The sequence below is a fragment of the Mustela putorius genome, unplaced genomic scaffold, assembly GCF_011764305.1.
Source record: "Mustela putorius furo isolate JIRA1106 unplaced genomic scaffold, ASM1176430v1.1 tig00000281_pilon_pilon_pilon, whole genome shotgun sequence".
NCBI lineage: Eukaryota > Metazoa > Chordata > Mammalia > Carnivora > Mustelidae > Mustela > Mustela putorius.
The window spans coordinates 1,539,737-1,551,128 of NW_025421343.1; the positions used below are offsets into that span (position 1 = coordinate 1,539,737).

At 43.2% G+C, this 11,392-nt stretch overlaps 1 protein-coding gene across 1 annotated transcript; it reads right to left on the bottom strand.

Annotated features, from left to right (window-relative positions):
- Positions 1–5,585: 5,585 nt before the first annotated feature.
- On the bottom strand, positions 5,586–9,614 carry PAIP2B (poly(A) binding protein interacting protein 2B). The gene is given in 4 exon segments (XM_045079000.1): positions 5,586–6,229; positions 7,125–7,301; positions 9,465–9,488; positions 9,490–9,614. Coding segments are annotated over 4 exon segments (372 nt in total). The 5' UTR covers positions 9,604–9,614; the 3' UTR covers positions 5,586–6,172.
- Positions 9,615–11,392: the final 1,778 nt, after the last annotated feature.

An 11,392-nucleotide genomic window follows, 5' to 3' on the forward strand; every position in this document is an offset into this window, starting at 1 on the left:
CTCAGAAAGCGCTCCACAGGCAAGTCTGCTCAGCTCTTTCCCCCCCTGGTTTTAGGAAGGCAGTGAAGAAATAATAGCACTCAAATCAAAATGCACGGGCCATGGTCTGGTCCCATGATCTTTCTGCTGCACGTGATAAAGCCCCTCCGAGAATCCCTGGGAGGTTCAAGTTAGGTGTAAACCAAATAAAATATGAATTACCAAACATCCCCCAAACAATGGATGATGCCCGCTTGTTAACCCAGTAGCCTGGGTACCTAGGACAGTGTTTGGTAGTTAGAAGGCTCTCAACCTGCAGTAGTTGAAAGGCAGATTCAGAAGCTTTCCTTGTTTTCCAGATAGGAGTCAGTTTTCCCCTGAAGCCGGAAGATAAACAGCTATCCAATTTTCCTTCCAAGTCCAAGGATTTCCTGTTACGACCTTTGTTCAAAGCTGTACACATGACTGTGCGTATTACTGCCACTATGTATTAAGCACCTTCCTTGTGCCGGGCAGTATTCTGAAATTAAATTCAGTCTAATTTACACAGCAGTCCTAGGAGGGAGGAGCCACGTCTTTATAGATAAACTGAGGTGCAGGCTGAAGGCACTAAGAAAGTGCTGGAGGTGGGATTCACTCAGGCCTGCAGCTTCCAAACCAATGCTTTTTACCACTTCGTAACACTATTTAGAATGGAAAATGATGCAGTTAAACCCATGATCCATCTTGAGACTGAAATCTCTCATGAGGGGTGCCTGGGTGGCCAAGTCTCTTGGCTTCAGCTCAGGTCATGATCTCCGGATTATGAGACCAAGGCCCGAATCAGGCTCTGTCCTCAGCAGGGAGTCTGCTTGAGCTTCTTGCTTCCCTCTCCCTCTGACCCCTCCAGCCCCTTCTCAAATAAATAAGTCTTTAAAAAAAAAAAAAAAAAAAAAAAAAACTCTCACAAAAACACACCACACACACACACAATCACCCAACCATAAGAAAAACAGTAGCACTGCCGGCAAGTAAATGCATTTTATTCTCATTTTATTGAGACTTTTTTCCACAGCTGCCATTTGATTTATATAGCAAAATTTTTAAAAAGTAACTTTTTCCCCATTTTGCTATTTTTTATGAAAATCATTTTCTTCGATTGTAAAGCCCTGCCCCTCCCCCAAAGACATTAATAACTACCACATCATGTGTATTTAGAGGAGAAAAAGGGAACAAAAACAGCTGTTAAACACTTGTGAAACAGGGATCAAAGTTGCAAGTCAAGACTTGCCCACTGGAGGCACGAAGCCGCTTCGGGCCACTGAGCAAGCCACACACAGGCCCTCGGGGGCTTCTCGTCCCACAGGGCTCTACTCCCTTTCTCCCCTTGACCTTCTCTGCTGGCCATCGTCCTTCTCTCCAAATCCATCCAACAAAGGCAGCACAATCTTTAATACGTGTTTCAGCTTTGTAACGGAGACAATACTGTATCCAGAAGTTCAGTGATTCCCTCCATCCAGTTCTGGAGGGTAAAAATAGCCAACAGCGTACGGATGGCTTCACTTTTTGTGTCCACTCAAAACAGACTCATTAAATTACCAGATGCTTCAAAAGTCCTGTTGTGTAGACAGCACAAGAATTCCTTATAAAAAAGAAGTTGCAAAAAATGATAAAAATTTCTGCAGCAGTTTTCGGCTCCTCACACAGAGCCTCTGATGACACAGCTGGTTCTGAGGAGTTGTTCCTGGGACACTCACAGCAGCTCGCCCAGGAGTCCCCTGTTCTGAGGGTTCTATTTAGACCACAGGGGGCCGAAGTCCAAGTTTACAAGATTCCCTGCTGGCAAAATTAGCCTATCAGTGGAACACTACTGAGTGCTCTAAAAAGAATAAACTACCAACACAAGTTTACAGCTCAGGGATGAAACTTAGAAATATGCTAAGGGGAAAAGCCAGCCAAAAGAGACCACAGTTTGTCGGATTCCACTGATATGATGCCCAGAAGAAAAAGGGAAATTTGTAGAGACAGAAAGATAAGTGGTTGCCCAGAGCTGGGAGCAGGGATTATCATGTAAATGGACACGAAGGATCTCATGGCGTGGGATGGAAAATGTCTAAAACTGAGTATGGTTATGGCCTTACCACTCCGGAAGCTTACTAAAATAACTGAAATGTACAGTTGAAATGGGTGAATTTTATATGTAAAATATGCCTCAATAAAGTTGTTAAAAAAAAATCCCTGCTTCCCAAACCACACATCAAGCATTGAACATTTCTGAAGGCTCGATTTGTAGGGCGGGATTATCACTTAGCATCAAGTTACATGGTGAAAACACTGTACTATTTTCTAGTAAATAACTTAGAGTTTCCCAATGCCCACAGGACCAGGTCAATCTCACCACTCATTTCCCAAATGAATGCATTATCCCAGGGGAGAGGGGCTGGGGATACAGAGTCTTCCCCAACAGGTGGCCATGTCCAATTCTTGGTCGAATTTGTGAGGTGTCTGCTCTTTCCATACCTAAACGTTGCCTAAACCAAGAACCATTATTAACCTGTGATACTGGGACCCTTATTGAAGATCAACTCTCCTCTTCAATCACAGCAGGGTCGATTCCTGGGCACCCGGGTTTCTATGTGGGGTCTGCAACAGCACTAACATGAGAGGATTCAGTCAACGGTTTCCTTCAGCTCCTTCGTACAATTTTCCTCCCTGACATCTAGAATTGCCAGAGTATTGTAATGACCTCCTTACTCCCTAGCTTCCCCCAAATCAAGACAAAACTGACGGTAGGACAATACACAATTAAAAAAATCCTGCTTAGTATTTCCCTAAAAACATTTTTTAAGCCATCGTTAGTGTTATAACCTTAATTAAAGAGACTCCAGCTGTTTTGACTTTGAAAACTGAAGTCCTGCCTCTCCCTTAACAATCTGTCTTGGTTTGACCACACGTGATCCCAGAAGTTCACAGCTGCGGTCTGAAATGCTTAAGGGCCTCACAGCTGCAGGTGCTCAGGCCTGGGCTATAGCTGTCAAGTTTTCTCCTGCGGTTCAAAGACCTGGAGAAGCTGAAAAGACCTTTCCTTGACTTTTTTTTTTTTTTTTCTCTTGAAGAGCAAGAGATAAAATAATTTTCATCTTGCAGTTTTAGAGTCCAACAATCACAAAACTCCGAAACCAGTCACTGAGAAACTACCCTGGGCCCAGCCAGAACTGGCACTTAGAGAGAACACACACACTATTGCTATACACATCATCCAACTTTCAGTTTGCCAACAAAACAATTTTAAACAGAGTGGTGGCTAAAATTCAACATCAAAATAACTATTTATAAATACCTGTCTCACCCTTAAAGGGTCAAGGTGCCCAGAGGGCATGCACCCAGATTGGTTCCTACGAGGAAAGGTCGGAGACAGGGGCCCCCAGTCTTTTCCCCAGCGAAGGTCCAACAAGACCTCCCCACTTTTTCTAGTGAGGAGCTTGCAAACTCTCTAGATGAGCTTATGATCTGGGTAACAAACTGTGCTCCCGCCTTACAACACACAAAGGATGGAGAAAACAGCTGGGCTACGGAGAGAGAAACTGTCTGCAGTGCAAGCCCCACAGCGCTGCTAGCTGCTTCCTGCTCCTGGAGCCAGCAGACTCTCGGGTCTGAATGGGACTGGAAAGTCCAGCCCTCAGGTTTCTGCTGCTCATCTGGCAGGAAGCTCTCTTACTCCGGACCAAATCAGCCTGGTGAAACCCCAGATTGATATCCAAAATGGAAAACCCCAAAGCAGACAGACAAGCCCTTTGCACTGCCCCAACATCTCAGCCGATCCTGGTCAGGAGAGCAAGCCTTCTTCAAGATGAAGAAATGGCTCCATCTGGATCCCTGTAGGGCTCTCCAGACTAGGAGCCACACTAGAATCATTTGTATCTTTCTGACGGAGACGCCCACACTCTAGAAAAATGGCTCTTCCTGCAGTCTCAATATATTCCCTGCGCAACCTTCAGAACTCTGAACTCGGACACGCTAACAGGAGAAGGAAACGGAGCCCCTGGGACAGACAGACCTCTTTATTCCTGCACTTCCAAGGCTCTCTCCCCATTAGAGGTGATGACCCCAGTTGGAAAACTGAAGCTGTGCCTGTGTGGCTCAGCTGGTTTAAAACGTCTGCCTTCGGCTCAGGTCATGATCCCAGAGCTCTGGGATCAAGCCCTGCACGGGGCTCCCTGCTCCAAGGGAAGCCTGCTTCTCCCTCTTCCACTCCCCTTGCTTGTGTTCCCCCTCTCTCGCTGTGTCTTTGTCAAATAAATAAATAAATAAATCTTTAAGAAAGCGGAAGGTGCAATAAACTCGTTTCTTTATTCATAGCCCTCCCTGGAAATGAATTAAATGTTCCATTCTCTTGAGGTAGAGGCTTTTGGGATTTAATGTGCACACCTGGCAATAGGAGCTCCTTAAGCTACTCTCCTCTGACATGTGTCCTAACGAGGAAGGCCATTCTTTTAAACGATGCCATCCTATAGACTTCTAATGAGAAAAAGATGTGGGTTCATATTTTAAATCTGACATTAGCCTGTGGCTATTCAAAAAAGTCAACAAGAGAGTACCTAAGAAAAGGGAGAAATTTCTAAGCTTTCTAGACACCGGTCCTTTCCTTCCAACCTCTGTCCCATATCCACATACTGAATTTACACAGACTTTATTTCATTACGTGGTCTTTTCCTGATAGCCTGACACAACACAACAGCAGTCATACAGAAGCCACTGTCCCCCTCAGGCCTCTGCAAACCCTCATCCTAGGAGAACGGCCAGGACTCCACATGGTCTCCTTTAGACCTGACTCTGCCACATACATTCTTATCACACAAAGGCAACTTCTGGTGCGCATTTTAATCCCTTATGAGTATCAGCTGTTTTACAGTCAGGAAAAAAACAAAATGAATATACCCAAAGAGCTCAACCTAGAAAAGCTGTAAAGCTGGGTATATGGCAACAGCAAAATTTTATAATTACAGAAACTGTCCTGGTGGGTCACATGGTCACATGGGTCAAGCAGGACTCCCTCTAACAGGCTTTTTTTGAGTTCTTTTGCATAAATCTGTAAGGTGGGAAGAGGCATCCAAATTATAAACTGAGTTTCTTGCTGGTGTCTTGAAAAATGTTTACTTGGGAAAAGTTACTGGGAATAATTTACTAAGGGAAGATACCAGGAGGACCAAGTCTTCATGGGGCTGGCAAAAAAATTGCCAAAATACTCTTAAGACACAATTAATAGGACTCAGGGTTGGCTACTCCAGAGTGAAGCTGATGGCCAGCACAGCATGCCTCTCCTTTCCCTTTGGTAACAATATCTTTTCTCAAAAAAACAGAACAGGGTTGGTATGGAAAGGAGAAGGGGACTAGATGCCATGAGGGATAAAGTGACCAACCCACCCTAGAGCTCTATGACCTCACAAATAATGAATAATGACTTTGATGGTGGCTGTAAGCAGAGACTTAAGAACAGGCCAGCAGTGACAGAGTGACCCCCAATGGCAATCACTGTCACAGCCCACCACTGCTGGTTTGTAACTTTCATGAACCATCAGAAGAGTTACCAGAAACCAGTCCTTGGAGTCTGGATTTTCTTGAAACGGGGTTCCAGGCAAGAACACGCTGGCTTTGCAGGCCATGGTAATCTGCTTCATCACAGGAAAGCCCTCGGGGTGAGGGGAGCTGGGCTGTGAACCCCAATTTGCAACACCTCCTTCTTCCACTCGTCCCTCTTCTCATCCAGCTTAGCAGACTCAGTAAGTAATTCTCTAGGCAATGAACATTGCCCTCAGTAAGTGTACAGTAGGGTGAGAAGGGCATTCTTAAACACCCAGATTTTCTTGGTCAGCTTGTTTTGTTTAAACACACACAGCAGAACATTCCTGATGAAGGGGAAAAAAAGACTGCGATATCCTTAACTCAAAAAGCTAATAATAATAATAATAACAATAGGAAACTGCACCAAACCAAAGTCAGTAGAACAAAAGAGAAATACTCAGAGACTCAGAGGCTTGTAGAGTAAGACTGAGCACATTAGTTACTCCAGTCACAGTGTCAAGTTAAACCACTATCCCCCTTCCCCACTGTGCACCCCTCGCCCACCCCACCCCCTTCTTCTGCTCTGCCTCTTTGTGCAGCGCTATCCCAAGGTGTGGGGACATACAAGTTCTCCTCAAAGCTTTCTGTCAGCTCAGTACTTCACTCCTGGAATAAATTCCTTGGCATCCGGGTTCAGATTACTTTTGCTCTGAAATAAGAACCAAGAGATAATAAATCCCACTTCAAAAGCTGTTTACTCCCTGCTTCATTATTACCAGCACCTTCCTCTCAGCCACCAAGAGGGAAAAAAGCTCCGGCTGCTATTGCCAGGCTGCTCTCAGTGGCTCCTGACGTACTAAGCCTTGACCAACCTCATTTTCTCCTTCCTGCTCTAGACTCCTGTTCGCCTCATGATGCTTTCATTAGAGGTCTGGAAGCCTGACTCCAAAAATAATTTTTCAGTTCACTGGGTACCTTAATGCGATGAGAATCCAAGTTTTCCACCAAAGCAGTTTGGTGACCACAGTCCCTTTATTTCCCACCTCGCTGTATTCTCTTTGGGTTATCTACCCTCTAGTGAATGTCCAAAACCTGAGCAAACCGCAGGGCACAGTCATCTGGAACGTGAGTTCTGTGAGAACTAAGTCACTCACAGAGTTCTGACTTTAAGTAAACACGAAAGGCAGGAAATTGGTTTATCCAGTCTTCTAATTTTAAGTGGAAGATAGCCTCTTAGGAGAATGTTCCTTCCAAAACCGCACCATTCAGAACTATAAATACAGATTTGAGGAACAGTAAAAGGAAAGAACAACAGCAAGTGATCATTTGACACCAGACCTCTTCTGTGTTCAAATTCTTATCCTTGATCCCAATTCTACTTTGAAAGGCCCACTGCAGGAAATGAAAGCTGGTGATGCTGCCCCTTTGCAATGTGTGGTGCAAGGTGTCTTCCATGCACCCTCTTATCAAATCCCATGGGATGATGGGTGAAGAAACATGGGCCAGAGACTTGCCCAAAGTAGGAGGGCCAGAAAGGAAGTCTGTCACTACGAATCCCATATTCTTTTCACTATGTCTCATGTGCAACTACATATGCCTCTTACCAAAATATCTTCAGAATCATGACCATCGCCGACCGACAGTCCATTTAACTGCTGCTGCAACTGTCCCATGGCCTGAGGCAGGTCCCGTGAGGGAATGAACCACTCTTGGTCTTCTTCATCCAGCATCTCCTGGAAGCAGCGGTCTAAGAAGTCTTGCTCCTGCAGTTCCTCCTCCACCTAGCAAGCAAAGGGCGAGGAGCTCACACTTACTGTCCTAGTGTGACTCGCCCCTTCCAGTTTCCTACCTCCTTCTTTCAGAGATTATTGGTCTGAGGTTCAGAATGATGTTGTGTACTAAGAATTAAGACGCTTCAAATGACTGGCTAGAGAAAATACAAGTTTTAGATTTTTCAACCAAATTCCATCCACAAAAAGACTAAGGAAATAGAAGAGCAGAAAGTCTAGGCCTTCACAACTCTTCCAACATCTTTGTGTGACACAGACATGTTCCATCCAGATGGCACTTACAGAGAATCATTTTAAAGCTTGAGATTCTTTTCTCAATCTTGTTCAGAAGCCACATTTCTTAAATTTCTCATTTTGCAAGTACGAAAAAGGCACAGGAATTACAGAACTAGACCACTACCTGGAGAGTGGAGATTAAATCAAAATCAACTCTCAGCTTCTGGCCCTCTTTTCTGGTAATGAGGCCCCTAAAGGAAAAAAAAATACTTTCAGAACCTAAGAAAGATATAAAGAACACTTTTTGGCAAACCAGCAGAAAATGATGTCATCAATGTAGGTATCCTTCCAAAACAAGGAAAAGTATGAATATTTAAACAGCTCTGTATTTCTTAAAGATTGCCCTAAACTAAAGCACTATGATCTAGGATATTGTACAACTCTTTGCAGACATCATTAACTCTTCCTAAAGAAAATGGTCCAGGCTGCAGATTAAGTGTGGTTTTTTTAACAGGCCCTCAGCTTCACATGTGGCCATCCCTTTCGTGCAGGCTAGTGGTGGACAGATTCATAGCTCACTAGCACCACCATCAGAGGGGAAGTCAAGTAAAAATAATCACCCAGGGGCACTCAGTCGTTAAGAGTCTGCCTTTGGCTCAGGTCATGATCCTAGGGTCCTGGGAGTGAGCCCCGCATTGGGCTCCCTGCTTGTTGGGAAGCCTGCGTCTCCTTCTCCCACTCCCCCTGCTTGTGTTCCCTCTCCTGCTATGTCTCTCTCTGTCAATAAAATAAAATAAAATCTAAATAATAATAATAATAATCACCCAAACTAGCCCCTATACTTATTCATGAATTCAAAAGTCACCAGTAGCAGAAGATGTAAAAGTAGTCTTCAACATTACAATTAGCCACACTGATCTCAAGTAAATTAGATAGTTATGAAGTACTTATAGTAACAACCACCACAAAATATTTCCAAGCCATCAGATTTAACATGACTGCTCAAGATTTGCCTTGCCTCTACCCAAGAGCATGACAACGGGCTCCTCCTTATTAAATCTACCCTGATTCACAGGTACAACCCACAGAAATGGTTACCTGGGCATAGTGATGTGACTACAAGCATGATCTGTGTGCCAGTCACACAAATTATGACACAGTGGGATTAAGGGGGTGGGGGAGGAGCAGAATTGCTGGCCACTCTGCTAAACTTGTTCCCTTGTTCCCAGAGCACCAGGCTGTTCAGTTTAAAAGCACATTTCCTGTCTCCCATGCTGGCGATGGCCATGGAACTATTCATCATGTAATGTCCTCCCTGATGGATGTGAACACTTGGGCATCACTTGGTTAAAGGATCCCTTCTTTGGCCTTTAGCTCTCCCCTTTTCCCAGTTCCTAGAATTCCAGTTACCCTTCAGTTACTCAGATGATCAATGCCCTGGCTGGGGCAGAGCAACACCATCGAAGAACTATGTGGTCGCCACATCATTGTCTACCTGGAGTGCCTACCTTGAGCTATTAATGTCACAGAGATGCAGGACAATGGATTACTGCTGATTCTTTGTTCAGACTCTCTAGCCTTTCCCCACCTAATACACTTGTCCATCTCAGACATATATTCTGCCATTCCCTGCATTCCCACGTTGGGAACATGGCAGGCTGGCCCATCTGCACACAGCTGCTGTTCCCAGGTTTATACCACATCACCATGGCATGAGATTCTCTTGCAACAATGTGATGGAAAAGATCAGTATCTTCCTCCAAAGTACCCTATTCTGGTGTCTAACCAGCTAAAGGGGCTTCTTGGTCAGCCCAGACCAGGCCTCCATGCATTCTTCAATTATTCTCAAGCCAACAAATCCATTTATTTCATTACAGACAGATGGTAAAATACAGCTGTTGAGATACATGTGTCTTAGCCTTCCACTTCTTTCTTTACCTGTCTGTTGAAATCTTCTTCGTTTCTCCATCCACATGTACTCTGCAAATGGGTTTTCCTTCTCATCGTGCCCATTTAATCCCTGATCCTCTTTGGATTTCACATTAGGTGATGTATTTGCTACACTGGATCCATTCATTATGACAGAACCTAAACAGAACCAAAAGAAAGGATCAAGGAAAGGAAAACCTGGAACATCCAGATTCTTCCAGAAGCTTCTGAAGTTCTAAGTCGAAGTTCTAACTATAGATGAACAGAAGCTATTGGTCTGTAACTGTTAGAAAACTAACCATATTCTGCAGTTATCAATTATACAGATGATATAGAGTTAACAGAGTTAACCTCCTCCTCCTCCTCTTCTGTTAACAGAGTTAACAGAGATACAGAGTTAACAGAGTTAACTCTTAAGAGTTCTTTTAACTCTTAAGAGTTAAAAGAAAAAAAAAAGTCCAGGCTTAGCCATTCTAGGCAAGTGGGAGGAGGAGATCTTTTCAAGTCTATTTTTTGCAGGTTCTAGAACCTAATCAGGGTCACATGGCCTCCTTAATGTTAAGGAATATGTAGAGGAAATCCATTCTTTTTTTTTTTTTAAGACTTTATTTGACATAGAGAGACACAGGAAGAGAGAGAGAGAGAGAACACAAGCAGGGGGAGTGGGGATGGGAGAAGCAGGCTTCCTGCAAGCAGGACCCTGAGATCATGACCTGAGCCGCAGGCAGAGGCTTTAACCCACTGAGCCACCCAGGTGCCCTATTATTATCTTTTAAAACATTGCCAATCTCCTAAGAGAAAAATTGTCATATATGGTTTACATTTCCATTTCTGTGATTTTTACCGAGACTGAATATTTTGAGATATACTTACCTGTCATTTGAGTTCTTATCTTGTCATTTTTCTGCTGAAGTATTTTGACCATTTTTCTTTTTTTTTTTTTTAATTTTTATTTATTTATTTGACAGAGATCACAAGTAGGCAGAGAGGCAGGCAGAGAGAGAGGAGGAAGCAGGCTCCCCACTGAGCAGAGAGCCCTATGCGGGACTCGATCCCAGGACCCTGAGATCATGACCTGAGCCGAAGGCAGCGGCTTAACCCACTGAGCCACCCAGGCGCCCTGACCATTTTTCTATCAGGGTATGTATCTTTTCTTTATCTGCTATAAGGATAATTTTTATTTTTCATAAAAGAACTTACAAATTAAAAATACTATATTTGTTTTGTTTGCTTAATTTTTTTGATGGCAGTTTCTGCTGACCTTAATTTCTGTCTGTATCTTATGTGAGTGTCTGCCTATCCATTATCTTTTTAAAGTACATATATGCTTTTTAAATTGCTTACACTTGGCTTCCAAATTCACACTGATGTGTTTGCTATCATCTGGAATGTGTCTTTTTTCTGTTCTTGATTTAAATCTTAACCATTCTTCAAAAATCACTGTAGTCTTTACTCACTGCTTTCCTCCTCTATGTTCCTGTACCTGCGAGCTTGGAATTCATACTACTTAACTACTCTGTTTCATAATTCAAAATAATGAAACTCTGTTTCATAATTCAAAATTGCATAATTTTTCTCTTTCCACTTAGATTTTCGACTTGTGAAAAGCAAGATGGAGGTTTATAATCTCAATCTCAATTCCAACTCTTCCTCTCTCCTCCTTGGGGCATCTTTAAGTTTTCTTTAACAATTTTTTTCCTAACTCATTTCCATCTTGGCAACATTCATGAAAAAGTCTTATTCCTCTGCTTCTGGGTATACTAAAAAATTACTGCTTACTCCCCTTTAAAGTTCTTTCAATTTCCTAACCTGTTTTGAACATTAGAAAATTCAATCTTCTTAAAAGACAAGGTAGAATTGTGATAGGTGAAGAATTAGATGAAAAACCAACTCATTAATATTTCAAAAAGAATTTCATTTATTGACAAAACCCATTT